The sequence below is a fragment of the Halyomorpha halys genome, unplaced genomic scaffold, assembly GCF_000696795.3.
Source record: "Halyomorpha halys isolate HHAL.00 unplaced genomic scaffold, Hhal_1.1 Scaffold1388.1, whole genome shotgun sequence".
In the NCBI taxonomy this organism is placed as follows: Eukaryota; Metazoa; Arthropoda; class Insecta; order Hemiptera; family Pentatomidae; genus Halyomorpha; species Halyomorpha halys.
The window spans coordinates 134,995-157,741 of NW_027107006.1; the positions used below are offsets into that span (position 1 = coordinate 134,995).

Consider the following 22,747-nt stretch of genomic DNA (forward strand, 5'->3'; position numbering starts at 1 on the left):
AGGGCGCCATTAGGGACTGCTGACTTGAGAAAATAGTGCAAATAACTCTAAACATTCTCAAATCAGTTTATATGCATTCTTTAATTTTAAGTAATTAAATTACAGTTATTTATTTCAATAGATTATTTCTTATCTTTAGATTAGAGTAACAAAGAAACGAATGTTGTAGATATCCTTTGATTTATTGATTCACTAAAGTATTGAAAAGATAATGATACAATTAGAAAATAAAGTTTTAGAAGATTAGACTGAAGTAAGTCATTTTTTCTATTTTGATATAGAAGTCAAAGCCACCGACATTATACGATAATTTCAATAAATATACAAATATTTTCGTTTTTAAATAAGCAGTTTTTTAGCATCAAACCGAACTGCAGGTAAGGTCCTTTGCGATCCTGTTCGGAATTGAGTATCGTTTTGTGTCAAACGACTTTTTATTAATATCCCGCTGTTCTTACTATAGAATAATCTTTAAATTGGAAAATTTAGTAAAAATTAAATTGTCATTCAGTTGGTACGGAAAGTATTTAATAGAAAAGAAGTGCTTGTTTTTATTTTTTTCTGATACCTCAAAAATGAAACAAAAGAAACATTAGAAAACATAAATACATTTGCAATAAGAATAAATACGTTGTTTGTGTAATACTTAATAAATTTTACTTTTTTCTATCAGTTACTATGTAGTAGCAGAAAAAAGTGCTTAGCTGTGCCAACTTGCAATTTGTTAGCCGTTTACATTTAATCTCCCCCCCACTTAGATTTGTCAATTTTGTTTTAGTATATATTGTATATAAATGTGTCTATAAACATTTCTTTTTACAATAAATTCGAGATAATTTTAAAAAATGTTGGCTATGAATATGAGCTCAAATTTTAATTTGTACATATATATGTTCATATGGCTACACTGTTGCAATTAACCTCCACAGTACGGTTTCACAAGCTGTACTGTATACAGCTTTTAGGGAGTTCGTGTTATTTATTAATAAATTCAGTGACGATCAGCATTTACAAATATGTATGAGTTAGATGAAGGCAAGTTATAAAAATGTTGATGACATCTACCTATTTCATTACAAAATTATGGCGTTTTGTTTATATGTTGATATGGTTCTACTAACTGCTATTCAGATTGTGAATGGAAATATAATATCAATGAATTTACTTTAAGAATTTAAATTTTAATTAGAACTAGAGATAAAAATTTATCACAATTGATATAATTTAGGAAATCGATGTTCATGAATAACTTATGTGTTTCACATATTGAGGAAATAGTTTGCAATGATTAGGAATTATTCTCTCAGAATCTATTCAATATGATTTTCTTTTCAACCTTAGAATTAAACTTCAGTGGATTTCCTTATTGCATACCATGGTGTTTTGTGTCCTTTGATTAGTAGAATTGAGTTATTTAATGTCAACATTTCAGTTTTTGTGTGTACACACCCAGCAAGTACTAAAATATTTGAAAGGGTATGCTGAAAAGTTATTAATTTTGTATAGACAATTGATTTCAGGTTGTGTATCTAAAAAATCCTTTTTTATTTACTATTTTATTGTTAATTTCTTTTTAGGCTTTATAGAATTTATAGATGGTTTCATTGTCAATTAATTACTATGGTTATATATAATGTTTAAAATCTTGAGCTATAAGTGGCTTGATTGAATGAAGCAGTTTGGTATCACTTAATAAAAAAATAGTGTATTAATTGCAGGGTTAGAGTCTTAATTTCTAATCTTTATGCTTTATTTTTCAAAATTTATTATTTATTGAGGAAAAATAGTTAAATTTTTGCAATATCTTTAAGTGACATGAAAGTTGTGTATGAATGGTAAGCCATGCATAGTTGAGTAAAAAAATACTGTTTAATCATAATCTGTGATCTGCTAAAATCTACCGATGAACTCTACAAAATTTTAGGTCTTACTTTTTTTTTTTTTTTGGCCAATCCAACGAAGAGGAAATCATTTTGCAAATGGTTAAGAATATCATGACTTTAAAATAATGAATATTATATATTTTTAGAGCAATATGAGGATGATGAGGCAGAAGAAATCTCCACTGAGCTCTGGCAGGAAGCCTGTTGGATTGTTATTAACGCATATTTTGATGAGAAAGGTCTTGTACGACAACAGCTTGATTCATTCGATGAATTCATACAGATGTCTGTCCAAAGGATTGTTGAGGATTCTCCTCAGATTGACTTACAAGCTGAGGCCCAGCACACATCTGGAGAAGTTGAGACACCGGTAAGTGAATCTGGCTACATTACTATTGTAAAATAATTGTTTTTTCTTTGTTTACAAGAAAAAAGTACCAAATAAAGTTGAAATAAAATCTTTTTAAGTGATGTATTTCCTCTTATTGAAAATTTTAATCAATTTACTAAATACTAAGTGGTAGATATGAAAAAAAATTGCTTTTTAAAGTTTCAATAAATTTGCACATTTTTCATAATTAAAGCCAAAAATTCCTATTGGTTCACACTCTAATGTTACTAAAGAAGTATTTTCTTACTAATCTAGAATCCTATTAAAAAATGTTCTCTAGCACTGTCTGCCATAACATATTAAGTGCACAGGGGAAAGCGATCAGAAACTTATTTTATTCAATAAAATAGGGTAACCTGCCTTCATCTCTTCCAAAATATTGCATACCTTTCTATTATGATTCCAAGGAATCTGTTAATTTTGTCAAGAGAATAAATAGTTGTATCAAAAGCTTTCATTAAACTATAAAAGATGGCTCTAATAACTCATTTTTTTAAAAAAATGGACTGATTATTTTTTCCTGAACCCTTCAAATTTTAGTCAGTTTCGTGTTGTTATTAATTAGATCTATGTAAGTTTATTTGGAATTAACATCCTATAGAACAATCGTGTTGCTTGTAATTTTGAAAGAAACAAAACCTTATTTCTCCTTCACCATGAGAAATGATATATTAGAAAATGTTGCATTTTTTATATAAATTTATTGTATGATGATTTGTTAACTTTTTTTACAGCCCAGATACCTGTTAAAGTTTGAACAAATTTATCTATCAAAACCTACCCATTGGGAGAAGGATGGTTCTCCATCACCTATGATGCCTAACGAAGCTAGGTTAAGAAATCTTACTTATTCTGCACCATTGTATGTTGATATCACAAAGACAATTATCAGAGATGGTGAAGATCCGATTGAATCACAGCACCAAAAGTCATTTATAGGTATGCTCTATTATACAGCTGATCTTAATTATGCAACGTCCAGTATAATCCATCTTCAAGTCAGAAAAATATTCATATTTTAGCAACCTTTACCTCCTCTCTCTATTAGGTATCAAAATGGATTGTTACTAACAGTATTAATAAATTTTACTAAAGTTTTCAATAATTTATTGGTTCTTCATTGTTATTATTTTATTTTATTTTTTCAGGAAAAATTCCTATTATGTTAAGGTCCACCTACTGTTTGTTGAATGGCCTCACAGATCGTGATCTTACTGAATTAAACGAGTGCCCTCTGGACCCTGGTGGTTATTTTATCATTAACGGATCAGAGAAGGTATATATCGCTAAAGTTATCAGTTTATAAGATAAATATTGTTATGTTTTATGGAAATGTACTGATATGTTTTTAATAAGAAATAATTACTAGCATGTTACCTTAATAAAAAAAATTAATTCGTATTTAGGTTTTGATTGCCCAAGAAAAAATGGCTACCAACACAGTATATGTTTTTAGCATGAAAGATGGTAAATTTGCTTACAAAGCAGAAATTAGGTCTTGCCTTGAACACTCTTCTAGACCAACTTCAACTCTTTGGGTGAATATGATGGCTAGGGGTGGTGCGGTGAGTATATTTTACTGTTTTTTTACTTTATTTTTTTTCTTATTATGATTTCAAATATTTTTTGTTCTATTTAATTTTAATCTGCAGAGCATTAAGAAATCTGCAATTGGTCAACGTATTATTGCTGTTCTACCGTACATTAAACAGGAGATCCCTATCATGATAGTGTTTCGAGCCCTTGGTTTCGTGGCTGACAGAGATATCCTTGAACACATCATTTATGATTTTGATGATCCAGAAATGATGGAAATGGTATTTAATTATAATTATTTATTTCATTTAATTACTTTAATGCATATTTCATTGCATCTACATAACAATTTGCTCTTTTTCCTTTGACTATAGGTAAAACCTTCATTGGATGAAGCCTTCGTAATTCAAGAACAAAATGTAGCTCTCAATTTCATTGGTGCTAGAGGTGCTCGACCTGGTGTAACTAAAGAGAAGAGAATAAAATATGCTAGAGAAATTTTGCAGAAGGAAATGTTACCTCATGTTGGTGTTTCCGATTTCTGTGAAACTAAAAAAGCATACTTCTTAGGGTAAGCATCATCAGAAAATCTTTTTTATATCTCACAAGTATTTCTTGAGTTCAAGAATATATTTTTATACCATATCTATGAATGTCGAGGATAATTGCATTGATTTTCTTTTAATAACAGTCAACCGTAATGTTCATTAACTTAAGAAGATTTATTTGACAGAATTACGCTTATTTATGTCATAAAATAATTGCTTGTAATTTTCATTGCAGTTACATGGTACACAGGCTACTTCTTGCTGCTCTTGGTAGAAGAGAATTAGATGACAGGGATCATTACGGTAACAAACGTCTCGATTTAGCTGGACCTCTGTTGGCTTTCTTGTTTAGAGGGTACTCATCAATATAAATAATTTACTATTAAAATTATTGTCTATTACTATATTTTATTAATCTATATACTCAACAGTTTGTTTAAGAATCTGATGAAGGAAGTTCGTATGTACGCACAGAAGTTCATTGATAGAGGAAAAGACTTTAACCTGGAGTTAGCTATTAAAACAAAGATTATTACTGACGGTCTTAGGTACTCACTTGCTACAGGGAACTGGGGTGACCAGAAGAAAGCCCATCAGGCCAGAGCAGGCGTGTCTCAGGTCAGTACTGTAATTGTATTTTATAGCTTTTGGATTTTTAGTTCATTAAAATCCAGCTATAAAAATAACTTTAAATTGTTTCATGTCACCTTGAATGTTATTAATGGAAATTCAGTATTATATGAAAACTTTTACATTTGAATTAAAAAAGTATATATATATATAGTTATATTTTATTAATGTAAAATTGATAAAAATAAAAGGTTGAAGTAGGAAGGCTTATCGATCAACTAGAAAGAAAAAACCCATAAAATATCACATATTATCATCGAATGAGAAAGCACTCAATAAACTAAAATTTAATTTCTACTCTTAACCATGAGATCAATGTTAAATTATTACAGAATCAATATTGGAAATATAATGATTGATTCCAGTCATTCAGTCAACTGAAAGGCTCAAATGTACAATATATATATATAAATATATATGGTCAAAATCATTATATTTTCAATTTAAATTTTTTGTTTATTAAGTGCTTTCTCATTCGATGATAAAAAGTGATATTTTCTGTGTTTTTTTCTTTCTGCTTGACTGATAAGCCTTCCTATTTCAACCTTTTATTTTTATCAATTTTAATATAATATAATAGTTACAAAGTTTTTTTTTAAATTTAAACTTTTATAATTATCTTGAAAATGGCCAAATTTATCTTCTTTGTAATTAACTTTTTTATTACTGATAATCTTATTTCATTGTTATCTTATTTTGTGTATTTTCCCTTTCTGAAATGTTTTTCATTAATATCTTTAAATAGTTATTTAGAAGTCACTTTTTGATTTTGTGTAAATCTATTTTACCAATTATGTCTGTATAATTTGTGCCCACCCTTCCCATGTTTGTTTTATATGTTTTTGTTTTTTTTTGCAATATGTTTTGCTTCTAAAATTTTTCTTGTGCTATTTTTTTCGGCTTTTTTAGAAGAAATTCTTATTACAAACAATATAAAAAACAAGCAGTGAAATATAAAACAGACATGGGCAGGGTGAGACCACATTATTTATGTTATTTATTTTTTCTTCAGAAGGCTAAATTCTTGTGTATTCTGGTTGTAGGTATTGAACAGACTGACTTTTGCTTCTACACTTTCTCACTTGAGGCGTGTAAACTCTCCAATTGGAAGAGATGGTAAACTGGCAAAGCCAAGGCAGCTTCATAACACACTTTGGGGTAATGTTTGCAGTCGCATCAACTATGTGCTTATAAATTAATATTAATAGATTCTGTTTCATAATATTAAATGGCATTGAATTAACAGGTATGATTTGCCCTGCGGAGACTCCAGAGGGTGCTGCTGTAGGTTTGGTAAAAAATCTGGCTCTAATGGCCTATATATCTGTTGGTTCGCAGCCCTCGCCCATCCTGGAGTTCTTGGAAGAGTGGTCTATGGAAAATCTTGAGGAGATAGCACCTTCTGCTATCGCAGATGCTACAAAAATATTTGTAAACGGTTGTTGGGTAAGTTAATCCTGCTTGTTACTTTTCCTTTGTTTAATTAAAATTGTCCACCAGTTTTTTCTTCAACTAAGTTAATGGTATTTTTTATGAAAGATAGGCTGATATTATTATTATTAATTTAATTTATAAAATATGTAATACAAAGTCTTTGGATCTGAAATGAATTGTGATGGGCATGAATATGCCTGTGCACTATCTGATGATAATTAAACTTGAAGCCCTATGTTGTGTGTTGTGCCAGTCTCATTGTCGATAACTTAAACATCTTATTGGTTTCAATATGTTAAATATTGTATTGTTGGTGTAATGCCCACTGCATTCCTTTATTTATTAACTGCTTGGTTTATCTAGTTATTACGCACCAGTCAAAATAGTCTAAAACAAAATACAGAGATGGTTGTCATCATCTAGTTATTGAAATTTTTTTCTCTTTTCTATATATTTATGTCTTATAATAACTTTGTTATGAGAGCATAGATATTTTGTATTATAGTATACATGTTATTGAGGGCATAGATGTTTTGTGTGGTATACAGGTAAAGCCCTAGTAAGTGTTATATATCTAATTTTTCAAATACACAGTGTCTGAAGCCTGGCTGATCACTTTTGTGATCACAGCACTGAAAATGTTTAGATATTAAGTAAATATTACTTTTTTTACAGGTTGGTATCCATCGTGATCCAGAGCAGTTGATGGGAACTCTGAGGAAACTTCGACGTCAGATGGACATCATTGTATCTGAAGTATCCATCATCCGAGATATCAGAGACAGAGAGATCAGGATTTATACAGATGCTGGTAGAATATGTCGTCCGCTCCTAATTGTCGAAAATGGCCAGTTACTCTTAAAAAAGAGGCATATTGAAAATCTGAAGGAACGTGATTATAATAACTATGGGTAGGGAATAAATTTTTTTGGATTATTTTTCCTAATAATTGAGATTTTATTGATTTAGTAACTTACAGAGGTTATATTGTTTCAGTTGGCAGGTTTTAGTTTCAAGTGGTGTTGTTGAGTATATTGATACTCTTGAAGAGGAGACAACAATGATTGCCATCTCGCCTGAAGATCTGAGGCAAGAGAAAGAGTATGCTTACTGTACGACTTACACTCATTGTGAAATCCACCCAGCTATGATTCTTGGTGTATGTGCATCTATTATTCCGTTTCCTGATCACAACCAGAGTCCCAGGAACACTTATCAAGTGAGATATTTAATTTTTTCTGTATCTGAACTGTCAAGATATGTATTATCAAGTGTTTGTTTTTTTGTTTTTTTATATGTATGAAATGATCAATCTTTCTTAAATTTTAATTGAACAATTCGTATTAGTTCACATATTTAATTGGAATTGACTAGTGAGCACAAATGGAATATATTTTAAGAGAAAGAAAATGAAAATAAAAGAACTGCTCCTATTAAATGAAAGTTTTTTTTTATCTCTGATGTAGAAAATAGGTGGGTTATCCTATAGGTTAGCAACCTATTCTATCCAGAAGGTTGACTTTTCATTCTGTGGAAGTCAACCCACCCAGGCTTGAATTGAACTGGTGCTGCTGCTAATAAGAGGTTAATAAGGTGTAACTCTTTAAATGATTTGGCTTAGTTGCCTCCTTAGGATGTTATGTATATAAGGGTTAGAGAATGGTTAGTTGTTTGGATCTTCTCGAAAATTTTAATTTTGAAGTTCCTAATACTCTCATCACCCTACTCTACCAAGGTGACTTGTTTTAGGAGAGGATCTAAGAGCTGTTGTTGAGGAATTAGCAAAAAAGCAACATTATTCATGATACTGAAATGCATGATACATAACTTTTTTTGTTAGGGAATTATAATTTTTTATAATTGGGCATGTAGAAATGTTGAAGTATCTTTGTTAACTATTTTTTTTAAATTTAATTAGAGTATTTATCATCCTTTAATGATGATCTTTAAGTGTATTTTTTCTTCATCTCTAAGTGGTGAACTTGTCCAATTCAAAAATATGAAGAAGCTTTCTGTTCATTGAAAGAAGTAATTGGAGCATATTTTATGATAAATAAGTTTATACTGCACTCATTCTAGTTAATTGATGTTTTTCTTTAATAATAATTGTGAATTCTACTAAATATAGTTTGTATATAACGGATGTGTTTTCTTTATAGGCAGAAATGGACAAAAGTTAGCTATAGCTAAAACTAATAGCTCAAATTGCCATGGATACGACTCTTATTCATGAATGAACCATTGATAAATAAATATTGTATCTATTTAATATAAATATATAATACATAATATAAATATATAAATAATAAATACATAATATAAAGGTAATTTTAGCTATTAGTTTCATAGTTGCCCAACTATGTTTATAGGTACATTATATTTATGACCTATAAATCACTGATTTGATAGTGGCATAACTGCAGTACTGTAGATTTGGGTTACTTTCTCTACTTAATATCCCTAGAAGCTGTCTCAAAGTTATCCTACTTTTTTTAAGTTGTGCCACAATCAAAGCAAAGTAGCAGTATACAAACCACTATTTACTTTGTAATATTCATTAAAATTGCAGAGTGCTATGGGTAAACAAGCTATGGGCGTATATATCACAAATTACCACGTTCGGATGGACACACTTGCACATGTATTATACTATCCTCATAAGCCTCTTGTCACCACAAGATCTATGGAATATCTGCGGTTCAGAGAACTCCCTGCTGGTAATTATTAATGTCTCATTTAATTTCATTTTCTGCTTTTATTATTTCACTTTTCTAAGTATGATATATAATTTTGTATGATATATTGTAAGTAACATATGTTTGTTTTAGGTATCAATTCAATTGTTGCCATTGCCTGTTACACTGGTTACAACCAGGAGGATTCTGTCATCTTGAATGCTTCGGCTGTCGAAAGGGGATTTTTCAGGTAAAAATCAATACACTCTTTTTTAAATTTTGTAATATAGATAATTTTTACTACTTTTTAACTAAGAAATTTTTGAAGGATAAAAATCAATAAGTGATCGATTATCAGATATTTCTCCATTATTGTTTCTTTAGGATCTCTTATTCTCTGATTGATTTAGTACTTTTGATGAATATTATCATTGATTGGTTTAGATAACAATTTGTATGGAGAATTTATTATCATAAGTTGAACGGCTCCATCTTAACTGTCTTTTAGTTTCTTAGAACATTTATTTAATCAGAATTAACCTGTTATTTATAAAATTTGATAATATTTGGGAGCGGTAATAATTATGTGATGTCCTTGTAGCTTGAGCAGTTAACTTAATAGTTTATCTTCTGAGATATCAGGTTAATGCTAAAAGTGACTGACTTATATTAAAAATATAGCATTTGATTATTGTTATCATTAATCCGATGATATATAAATTTTAGTGACCCTTCATCTCCTTTCTAAATACCCTAGATGAGGTGAAGATTGTTTTTTTTTTAAAAAAAGATTTAGGGGTTATCTCTTTCCCATGTTGTAAAATTTTGGTAATTGTTTGGTCCAAAATTATCTGTTTCATTAGTTTTTGCTTGTACTGGCACTTTGTTGTTTGTATAGTCTAACAAATAGACCTACCTAGGAAAGGCAGAAAGTAAGTATCTCCTACATACCAAAGAACGAAACTGCTAAAGTCTACAGGAGACTTTCACCTGCATGTTGTCAGATCAAGGATTGCCCTGTACCAAAACTTAGAGCTGTAGCACTAAAAACTGTTTATGAGCTTTACCCCTTAAAGCAATAGCTGCACATTTATACCGATCAGTCTGCATCACGTATTTACAAGGGAGCTGGGGAATGTTTTTACTCAAGATACTTTCAACTGTCATATCCCAATGGAGTTGGATGTGACAATCTTGAGGGAGAGATGCAGACTAACCTTGCGATGGAAGCCACAATTGACAGACATAACAACACCGTAATCTTCAGCGATCCCTAAGCAGCTTTACAGAAATTATTAGCTCCTGGGGTTGTAGAAAAGTGTAAGAGCATAGCTGCTATTATGAGAAAAAGAGGGTTATAGCTCTGCAGTGGATACTAGGCCATGTTGGTATACATGGCAATGAACAACAAGCTGACAAGTTATCTAAGTTCAGCTGTGTGGAGAATCAGCCTGTTTGACTACTTTCTTTTGGAACAGATAAAAATCCATTATGTTTTCTTGTTATAAGGATAGGACAACCTCCAGACATAAAGTTCAAACAAAGAAGTGGGAGAACCTACTGAATAAGGATGAACCAATCCCAGGCAATTTTAGCAGAGCTGAGGTAGTGGCATGTTTCTACCTAATGACTGGACATGATCTCCCAAAACACCTCCATTGGATAGGCATTGTAGACTCACTGACTTGCCCTCCATTGCCTGAGTTATGTTCTTTGTGCTCTTCTCTACGTCCAGTCATCTGTATTTTAAACTAGTTCAATACCAGTTCTCTGTTGTAATTGTATTCAATGGATGTTGATTAATTGTCTATGGTCGTCAGTTATTTTATCGTATTTCAATTGAACTGCTGTTGATGTTTAGTTTGTACTTCAACATCTTTGAATCTCTTTGCTATATATTCCTGAAAAACTATTTCTTTTTACTTATATATCTGTACCTGTATATGGGAGAAATTTATTTTATGTATGTGTTTTTTTCGTTTTGTATAAAAAAATAAATAAGCATTATTTTGATTTTTACATAGGTCTGTGTTCTTCCGTTCTTATAAAGATGCTGAGTCTAAGAGAGTTGGAGATCAAGAAGAACAGTTTGAAAAACCAATGAGACAAACTTGTCAGGTATATATAGATTTTGTCTGTAATTTAATGAATTCTAAACAAAATGAATATATTATTATCATGTTATAGTATTAGTATGTAAGAAGTTAAAAGTGCACTTTCATGATTATATCAGTTTTAGTTTTTATTATTCCCATTTGATCTGTAATTATCATAAAATATGTATTGGGAATTTTCTAATATTTATTTAGATTTAGAGAAATGACAATGTACTAATAAATTTCATTGCATTGGTGTGGAAGAACGATTAGCGATTTAGTAGATTTAAACTATGAGTTGTTATTGTTCATGAAGTTGTTATACAAAAAAAAATTTACTTAGATGATATAAGATAGAAATATTTTGTTATTGTAGTGAATATTGTTCTTTATTCTTTTGTGTAGGGTATGAGGAATGCTATTTATGATAAGTTAGACGATGATGGCATCATTGCACCTGGACTCAGGGTGTCAGGAGACGATGTCGTTATTGGAAAGACAATTACCCTGCCTGAAAATGATGATGAAGTGAGTTCAAAGCTTGCTATTTATATTAACTATATTATAGTTACATTTATTTAAGTAAAAAATAAATACTTTTTAGTTGGATGGAACTACGAAAAAATTCACCAAAAGAGATGCTTCAACCTTCCTCAGGAATTCAGAAACTGGTATCGTAGACCAGGTCATGTTGACGTTGAATGCTGAGGGATACAAGTTTTGTAAAATCAGAGTGAGGTCAGTGAGAATTCCACAAATTGGAGATAAGTTTGCCTCGAGGCATGGGCAGAAGGGAACATGTGGAATCCAGTACAGGCAAGAGGTAACAAAAAAATAAGTTATTCAAATAAATATATTCACTTCTCATAAATAATGATTTTTTTTGACAAATTAAAATTCTACATCTAGAAATTATTAAGTTTATTTCAAAACTAGGTTTTATCCATCATAAACTTAAATTGTACTTGTCCATTTCATAAATGTGATGGATACATGACCAAGTATATGTAATTATCTCTTTAAAAAACTATCTCGACTGCTAGCGTTTTTAAATTGTCCAAGAGGAAACAGTTTTTTCTAAGTCAACTTAAGTCTTATTGCATGCAGATCACATACATACAGTTTAAGAAAATAAATAGTCTGTCTAACACTTAAAGAGATAAGCATATTCAAACAAACTCTTTAGCTATGTATAATAGTATAGATAGATATAAAGATTTCTTTGAAAACTTAATATTTAAGTTAAAACGGAATATTTATGCATTATTCACCACACTCGTCCACAGTAAGGTTCAACTTTATAATTAAAAAGTTATAACAATTTGTACTTACCCTAAAATTATTTATTAACAAAACTCCAAAATATTTTCTCAATTTTATGTAAAATACAACTGATGTTTCGGAGTTCCCTTGGTGATACAAATTTTATTGTGTTACAGATTCTAGGTGCTTGAAATTAGAAAAAATAAATATAAACATTTTTTGGAAAGTATAGGTCACAAATATTCTTAAAAGAATCATTGTTCAAAATAACAATGCACTGTTACTTTGGTAATATTGGTCCAATTTAGATGGTTTTTGTTTTGTCTAGTAGAGAATTTAATTATCCTTTTGACTGAGCAGCTATAACGTTCTAGGATATATAAAGTTTTCTATTTATTTGAAAGCATTATTTAAAAAAAAAAAAAATTTACCCAATTAGAATAGGTATTTTTTTCGAACCAGCCTTATTACTCATCCACAGCCTTAGAAGAACCACCTTTAAAAATTTCAGCTTTATATGAGTCGTCATGGTAAATTAAGACCACATACCTTGCGAAGCTCCTCATTATTAGTTATTGCTCTATTCTTATGGGTTTTGTCGTAGGTTACATAGCCTAAAACCTTTATCAATGAAGTTTGCCTAACACTAAATGAGTTTTTCAATCAGACTGGTAGTTTTGAAGATTAGCATGATTATATGAACAAACTCTTTAGCTTTATATAATATTGTCGATTAAAATTTCCCTCTGTAAAAAGGTGTCATAAATCAACATAAAAAAAAAATTGACTTATCTTTATAAGAAAACCCACATTATAATTATAATTTAAAGTATATGTATTGAATTTTGATAGAGTGTTCCATATTTGTTTATTTTAAACTTCAAATTATTCATATGTTGGTAATAATATATATATTTTTTATTTTTCTCAAAAACCTTGAGATTCATAATTATGTATATTATGATGAGTATATTTATTTATTATAACTATTTTCAATTGAATCATTATTAAAATTGTTATTTTAATTTATTTTTTATTGATTTTGGTAAATACAATCTAGTCGATGTATCACATTTCTTATGTACTTTGTTTGTTCCAGGACATGCCATTTACTTGTGAAGGCCTCTCACCCGATATCATTATCAATCCCCATGCTATCCCGTCTCGTATGACGATTGGTCACTTGATCGAATGCCTTCAAGGGAAGGTATGTATATTTTATTGTTTAATTTTACAATCTCCTTGTTTTCAACTTGATTTAAACATGTTTTTAAGTTTTGTTCAATTAATATTTATTCTGTATAACAGCCAGCATTGCTAACATTCATTGATAAATTGTCAAATCTCTCTTCTTTTTTTAATCTTTATAAAATCACTGTTCAAGTAATCTTTTGATTGATTTTTAATTCTATTCCATCATGTTTATGTTGTAGTCTTTGCTCAGGACTTGTTAGTCATTTTATAAATAATATTAAATTGTTTCTGCTGTTAGGAGTGCATATTTAAGAGCAATTAATTTTAAAACTTATGAATTGACTGTTTTTAGGTTTCTGCTAATAAAGGTGAGATTGGTGATGCTACGCCATTCAATGATGCCGTAAATGTACAGAAAATTTCAACTCTTCTTCAGGAGTACGGTTATCAGCTGAGAGGAAATGAGGTTAGTTGATTGAGAATTTTTTTTTAAGGGTCAGGTTTGTGTATGGATCGATTTGAACATTTTTTTTTAAACATAAATATTAATTACAATAATTTGATAACTTGTGATAAGTATCATTAATGTCTCATATTTATCTAAGTTTGAAATATCCAAACTTAAACAAGAGGTGCTAAGAAAATTTAATAAAATATTGAAGTTGTTTTGATAGATCCTTCCTTTATTAATGTATTATTATATTCAAACATGTAAATTAAAGTTTAGCAGCTATTTAATGTGGCCGTTTGCTAATTAGCAATTTGTTTTTTAACAGTTTATTTCTTATTATCAATTATCAGCTGCTAATTAATGAATAAATTAACCATGAAAGAGAACGGTCTTGTATATGTTTTTGATTGAAAAATAATAACATTTATTTGCAAACAACAGGTATTCCCTTATTACCATGTTTAAAATGAAGTTAGAGTGATAAAATCTATAGATGGACTAGTTGCTATGATGGTTAGAATTGTTCTTTTGTTTAGCCGCCAAGTTCTGGAATCTGTTACTTAATTTATAAAAAAAAAATACAGCAATACTAACTATTTATTTTTTTTTATTTAACTGTAATATATAAATCTATGTAAACTGACTTAACTAGTACTTTACGATAAATGTACTGGATACATTTTATGTATTTGACTCAGTCTTGGTACATTATAATTGTTGAGTTGTCATGCATGAAATGTCCTATTTGTAAATTGGAAGTAAATAATAATGAGTTTATTATGTAATTACAAAGAAATTACATTCTCTTAGATTCTATTTACTGAAGAAAATTTTGAAAACCATCGAGGTAATAGATAGGTCTAGTTAATTAGAATTGCCTTTGCCAAAAGCTCGATTGATATTTGTTAACTGCCTGGGCTGTGGAATGACCAACTTAGAACTTATTAAAAAAACACTACTTGTTAATAGAGGATTATCAATTGTTTATTATTGGTGGTAAATAATTTGCTGGTAATTAATGGGGAACTCTTTGAGTCTCAATAAAAATTAAGCTTTAAAAAATCAAATATTTTATGTATGACAACCCAATATATTGATAGAACCAGTAATTTGATAGGATGTATTTGTAATATAATAGAACATAATAATAATTCTAGGATAAATTTGAGAAATATATACAAATGTGCTAGATTCATATAAAATATTATATTATCAATCTAATTTGACTTTCAATTATTATATTTTCAAGTAAAATATAATAAACTAATTTTTATGGAACAATAAAAATTATTAAAATGCCTAAACTAGAGAACATGTAATGAATTAGCTGAATGTACGTTGTCATGTCATATACATTTAATTTTCAAAATAAATTTTTCTTTAAATAATCATAGAAATAAATTTGTATTTGTATTAAAGTCATATTTCCCAAATACGAATGTATTACAAATCTGTTACATAAAAACTTTTTTTTTAATTGATTAATAAATTATATATTTTAAATTGGCAATAGTAGTGCAGCATTTACATTATCTCATCAAAATATTTGATTTTATTTATTTAAATATTGATTTATTATTTCAAACTGTTAGTTTTTCAAAAATTTTCCCTTGAGATAGAAAGAGGTATCTCATATTCAGTTAAATAATAAAATTATTTTGCTATTTAAAAACAATATATGATTTTAATTTTGTGTTGTTTAGGTTATGTACAATGGGCACACAGGACGTAAGATCAATGCCCAAATTTTCCTTGGTCCGACATATTATCAACGTCTAAAACACATGGTGGACGACAAAATCCACTCCCGAGCCAGAGGTCCCGTCCAGATCCTGGTGAGGCAACCTATGGAGGGTAGGGCTAGGTAAGTTATACTTATGTGTTTTGTTTTTCCATTGGGTATTAATTAAATGAAGAAATACTCTTTTCCTGTATACTTGTTAAACTATAGACTTAACTACATAACTTATTTTTGGTCATTTTGTCTTTTGGAAAAGACGAGATAAAATCCCCGAAAATAATAAAATAAAGTTAGTAGGTTTATATTAGACCTCTAAATATTGTTGAAAATCTAATCAAGACTGATATGCATCATTTAAAAAAAAATAAATAAAAAAAAAAATTCATTCTGTTTAGGTAAAGTATATAGTTTATAGTAAAAACAGCCAAATATTTTAGTATGATTCCTTCCAGTAGTTTTTCCACGAGTAAATCATCTAAAACAAAGTTGTGGGTTAAACTGAAACAATTATTCAGGAATGAATTGAATTCCCTCTAATTATTTTTGATCTTATGATCTTAACAGACTGTAACGTTGTAGTACTCGTATCAATACTTGTTATTAGTAATTGTTTTAAGGAAAAAGTAAAAAAAAGGTTTCCATGGAGAGAAGATTAGTTGGTCCATGCCAAATTCTAGTTTTAGCTAATTTTACATTGTACTTTGATATATGTCAATTTTTCAAATAGTGATATGCTCATTATTTCTAAACATTTTTATGATAAGATAAGGAAGACCCTAAGTATGATGTGGAATAAGTGGAAGGGTGAAGAAGGCAAAAGATTCCTTTAATTATTCTAATTCCTTGAGGGATATTAACATCATAGTAGATCGGTTATAAGTAAATATTTTAAAGGCAATATAAAAAAAAGGTCGTCTATGGAAGAAAAGAGTTACGAGACCACATTGAGTTCTAGTTCTAGCTTGTTTTTCAATACTGCTTGAGGGAGTACATACATCCGTATATTGGGTATAGACATAAAAACGTTTTATGTAACTGAAAATTTGTTTGGAATTTTATATTGTTCTTGAAGATTTTTTTTAGTTATTGGAGAAAATACTTGTATGCATCAATATAGATAGCTATATTAGCGGTTTACTGTTGTAAAAACTCTTTTTTTTTTTTTTAGATAATAATTTAAAGTTCTTTATTCTGTTTTGTTATTTGTGTAAAAGTGTATAGTTTCTAGTAAATTTGTATCACTCATACAGGGATGGTGGTCTCCGTTTTGGTGAAATGGAGCGAGATTGTCAAATATCGCATGGTGCAGCGCAGTTCCTCAGAGAAAGGCTGTTTGAAGTCTCTGACCCTTATAGGATTCATGTCTGTAACCTTTGTGGGCTCATTGCTATAGCCAACTTGAGGAACAACACCTTTGAATGCAAAGGGTGCAAGAATAAGACTCAGGTATGTCCAATTATTTATTATTTAGTTTGATAGAAATGGCCTAGTTAAATAATAAATTTGTATTTATTTTTTAATATTCTATTCAATTTATAAAATGTATATTATGTTGTAAAGCTGTTCATTGTCATTAGGTTTTGGTTTAAATTCCAACAAATTTAAACATTATTTTCTTGGAATTAAGTTCAGTACTTATGGTTGGAATGAATATAGGATCCTTTTAATCTTTCCCAACCCTCGTTTCACATTTCAAAAATTTTTTTTCTATTTTAATGTTGTAATTTCACTACATCAATAGAGAGAATTATGGAATCAATGACTGTAAACCTTGTTTTAAATTATAAATTATCCTTAGTTATAAATTATAGATTAATATTAATAAGGCCCATTGAGCAGCTTCAATGCTAATGACAACAGCCTTGCTTTTGTATGTATTTATGTAAGTTATGGTCCGAGTCAACTGATTGAGGGGATCAGCTGGTTGGATGTATATAAATAGATGTACTGATCTTTAATGAATCCACCCAAACTCATTCCAGTCATTCAGCATCAAAAACATTTCCATATCTATCAATTTATTTTCAGAGTACTATTATGTTCTATTATCCTAATTTTTTTTCTTTTTAATAACCATGATTTTTTTTTTTTTTTTTTATTAGAATGTATTTAGCAATTTTATTACTTGATTATAATTTATTTAGAGCATCTAATTAAACTTTTTTTCTTCTTTCGCATATATGTAGTCATCCTTTTAAACTACGGTTTTGTTCATCTTTTTTAATCTTTAATCTAGGATGGCATCACTCTTTATTATCATTCCTGACAACTTTCTGTAACTGTTTACACTGAATTCCTTGTCACATTAACAAAATTGTCAGTTTTATGGTGCCTACCCAAAACGCTTAAATGGTTTTTTTGTTGAAGTGAATAAAGTATTGAAAATGGAAGTTAGTCTTTCCCCATTAATCAAATAATAATACAGAATTTCTACTAAATTTGAAAAGAAGAAGAATTCTTTGTTACAATATTTTTAAAAAAAGTCTTGACACTTCATATAATTTTTTTTATGGTGTTTATTAGAATGACAAAATACAGTTAACTATATTATGACTAGTATATCAGTGGCTTACTTCATCATGTTGTTGAGTACATTTCCGTTTCCATTATGAAAAATACAGTTAAAGGTTCTCTCTTTTAGGAAAATTACAACTTTTCCATTAATTTTTCTAATAGAGAGAACCTTTAATTGTATTTTCTTAAAGTTAGTGGAAATGTTCTTAGTCCCATTGTGAAGTAAGCTATTGATATGTATACAAATGTTTTGTTAAAAATGCAACAAGTAAAACTAATGATTTTTAATTTATTATTACTACTTTTTTCTTCATTTAAGTACATTATTAGAGTAGGGGACATTTAAGCTTTTTGTTGTTATTTAACTATTTTTTTCAGATCTCTTTACGTACAGACCCTTTACTTTAGCTTTGGTTTTCAATTAATTCTTATAATTAATACAAACAACATTTATTACTTAAAATAAACAAAACTACATCCTATTACTAAAAAAACTTTCGCTATGTATTTCTTCATTCTCTCCTAATAACTCAACAACGTAAATAATGAAAGAAAAAAAATGCATATTTTTTTTTTACTTGTTAAAAATTCAGTTAGTTTTTTGGTAAAATAAAAAAAAAAATTAATGTATACTTTCCAGGTGGTTAGCATCTGATTAGTTACAGAATCAGTATGTTTTAAATTTTGTATCGTTATCAACAATTGAATAATTTATATACCTTTTTTGGGAGCGCAGTGGCACTGTGGTAAGGCATGATACTAACTTTAAGGACCCGGGTTCGAATCCGGCTGGGCAGAAAATTTTCTTGTGTTACACTGAAGGCATGAGTCAACCCTGTGGGTTCTTGGAGCCCTGCTGGGGTCCACCCAGCCTCATAAATTGGGTACTCTTAATTGGGTAAAAATCTGGCGGTTGAGCGTGATTCTGATCAAATCACCACCTTGCACAACCGTTGATCTAGTAACAGTACTTCCTTACAAAGTACTGAACCTCTGACCTTCATGGGTTGTAGCGGTACAGATTTTAATTTAATATATCTTATCTTCCTTATTTTAGGTGACATTAGTTTATTCCATACAGCCAAAAATTAATTACCTACATTCTATTTGTTACTGCTATTATTTATTAAGTTAAATATTTGTGATTTACAAATATACTATACCTTAACTATATCTGTCATTTATTTTTTTTTTATACAATTCAAATATTTATGGATGTAACATATTTTTGCATAGTCTGTTACTTTTAATATACTATCATAAATAATATTTCGATTTGTATCTAGATCTTTGAACATTTCTCATTGGTTTTTGTTTAATGGATATTCAAGTATAGTATGTCTAAGAGTCATGTTAGTGCTACAATTTTCATATTGTATACCTTTAGCAAATCCTAATTCATCCATTAAATAATCCATTTTTTAAAAAACTTATCTCTTGAATAAAGGTTTTGAATTTATTAAAAAGAAAATGTTGTACGTTGATATATTTACAAAGGAGGAATGAAGTTGAGACAAAGAGCTGACTATGAGATGAGGAGGGTACCTTGCCAGATTGGGTAACCAGCCAGTTAACCCTTCTCAATTGGTCCTAATTGACTTCCTGATTTAGCTTCACCTTTTTACATCCTCCCGCTCTCTTGATCTGTACCCTCATGCACTTACTAATGTTTCCTCCCACGAGATTCATAGAAACAGCGTTACTTCATTCACTTCGTTTAATTGGCGCCAACTATTTGCTATGTAATGTGCAATGCTCCAGCATCTTCAATCAATACTTTTTAACAATTTTTTTAGCTTTTTTTTTATTGAAATTTTCCAAACTGAATTTATAAGAGAGTACCATCAGTATCTGTCCAATTGTAATGCACTATTCAAGCAACTATTTTGAGGATTATAAAATGTTTGGATAACAACTTATATTTAATCATTAATGCTCATTACATATATGGTATACCATTAACTTTAAATATAATAAACTCTGAATGATAGGGGGAAATATTTTTTAAAGAATTTGTATAAATTTTACTTTTGTAAATTAATGATTTAAAAAATATGTAGACTTTTTGGTTTAGTTTTATGAAAATAATGAGTATTTAAATATTTGTTTATAATTTATTGATTAAATAATGGTTGTTGTGTTCCTTATTCTTTAGCGCACTGCATTCCATTATATCACTGTTTGATTTAGCCATAGATTGTTGTTGCAAATTAAAAAAGTTATCGATATTGCTTATATGGGTTGTATCATTGTTATAACTTTCAGTTTTAATCATGATTTTCTTAATATTACATCTTTTCTTCATTATAAAATATATAATTTTAATTAAAATGAATAATTTGATAAAGGAAGTTGTTCTCAGATTTCGAGTATTGTTACAATACATGATTTATTGTTCAATTCTTATGGCGTACGACAGTCCAGTCAACTAGGGATCACAAAATTTTTTTTGGAGTACTGATTACAAGCTTCAATCTTGTGACCTCCAATTTCCACTGGAAATATATTAAAAAAAATTAAATAAAGTTAAATGAATTTATCATTTTTAGTTTTTCTCAAATAGCATAAAAAACATACATTTTCAGTAACATCAAATTATATTAAGCAATAGAAAATTCTTTTGTATTTTTACTCAGTATTTTATTTCATAAACGATGATATTGGATATTGTTATTTCAACTTAGTGACCAAATTTTTTTCTCCTGAGACCTCTTTATGGTCTCCATTTGACTGGTCTATATTCCTTATCTTAATTTTACTCACGGTCAATGTGAAATAAACTGAGTGAAAACAAATTATTTGAATCAAAGTTGTAGGGAATTTTTTTCTTTGATTTTTTATAAAATGATACATAGAACAATACATGATTTTCAGGCATAAAAGAAAACAGGAAATATTAATTTTGCTGTTTTATTTATATATTTCTGGAAACAAATTTGAGAGAAAAAAACATTAACAAAATAAATGAACAAATTTTCAAAACTTTCCTTGTAAAAAAAACAAAAAACATTAGACTAGTAACACTGTCAAATATTAAACTTCTACATGCAAAAACAATGTTTTTTTGTAGCACAAGATATGTCCATCATTTCTGAAATACTTCTGTTTACAGTTTTAGTTTGGAATTTAGATATTGGTATTTGTTATTCCAACCCGCAGATATATTTATAACCAGTTTAAAGAGTTAATGTCTAATTTTGCTTTCAGATATCACAAGTTAGGTTGCCGTATGCTGCCAAGCTCCTCTTCCAAGAACTTATGTCGATGAACATAGCACCTCGTCTGATGGTGGTTTAATACTAAACCTTAAACGAATTTTAGAAGATTTTGTAAATAAGATTCATACGTATTTTTGACCTTATGTAGTTTTAAGTGAAATTATGTGATATGATATTGTATTACTGTTAAAAATAATTTGTAAACATTTTATTGTATTTTAAGTTGAAGTTTCAACTTGTTCTTTAATAAAGTGTATCGGAAAAAAAAACATTGTATAGTTTTTAGTGATTAAGATATTTTATTTGTATTTAATTATTTTATTTTTTAAAAAGTTAGTAAAATAAAAGAAAAATAATTGAAGTAATGCCTTTTTTTTTATACCTCGTTTGTATAAATCTGTAGCTTTATACTAAATGGGCTAAAAACATAACTTATTTTGTTTTTTAGATGTCTGAAATAGTAATCATGAACATATAGGATCAACTCAAAAAAAAATTTTTTTTGGACCACATCTAATCTTTTTTACAAAGTTAATCGGATTTTAGGTAATTAACAAATTCAGATAACATAATGGAGAAAAGTAGGTAATAAGGAAATATTTAGTAAATGTATCAATGAAACTTAATAAAGGGTTAAGTAAATGGTAACAACAACATGTTTGTAAATTTTTTATTTATTCGATTATCTGCCACATTATATTATATATCATAAATAAATGAACAAAATATTAAAAAAATCGAAAACAAAAATATAATTGCTCAACCTTCATGTTCAGAAGACTTTGGAGGGCTCCTGGAGATCTCAGTGAATACCCATCTATCTCACTGGTATCGAGACGACTTTTACAATAATACCAGGCGTTGAGGTCATGAGTGTGCATTGCTGTTGTTTAGAACATTGAAATTAGTATATAATATTATTTATTTAACTAAAAAAGACTTATAAATTTTAATTTACTTACTATGAATCACAACTTTATGTCTGAGACTTTAAGATAAGTTTATTTAGTGCTCCAAACAAATCTTTTTGTTTCATTCTCCCCTTGGTTAGTTGAGTTTGTTACTTAGTAATTTATCTAAAATTGACTGTAAATATAGAAGGAAATAGATGAAAAATGATGAAAACTCTAAAAACCATAAAGATTCCAATTTAAAAAAGGGGATTTTTCCTTA

General features: G+C 28.9%; 1 protein-coding gene across 1 annotated transcript; it reads left to right on the forward strand.

Moving 5' to 3' along the window:
* The first annotated feature begins 915 nt into the window (after positions 1-915).
* RpII140 (RNA polymerase II subunit RpII140) lies at positions 916-21,843 on the forward strand. Its single transcript, XM_014434542.3, has 23 exons — positions 916-1,035; positions 2,030-2,253; positions 3,009-3,213; positions 3,423-3,550; positions 3,681-3,839; positions 3,927-4,091; positions 4,185-4,381; positions 4,594-4,713; positions 4,790-4,976; positions 6,032-6,146; positions 6,235-6,434; positions 7,098-7,333; positions 7,419-7,641; positions 8,992-9,139; positions 9,251-9,347; positions 11,122-11,215; positions 11,599-11,721; positions 11,798-12,016; positions 13,556-13,663; positions 14,003-14,116; positions 15,805-15,965; positions 17,093-17,288; positions 21,564-21,843. The coding sequence occupies exons 1-23, from the start codon at positions 1,017-1,019 to the stop codon at positions 21,651-21,653; spliced, it is 3,528 nt and encodes a 1,175-aa protein (XP_014290028.1). The 5' UTR covers positions 916-1,016; the 3' UTR covers positions 21,654-21,843.
* Positions 21,844-22,747: the final 904 nt, after the last annotated feature.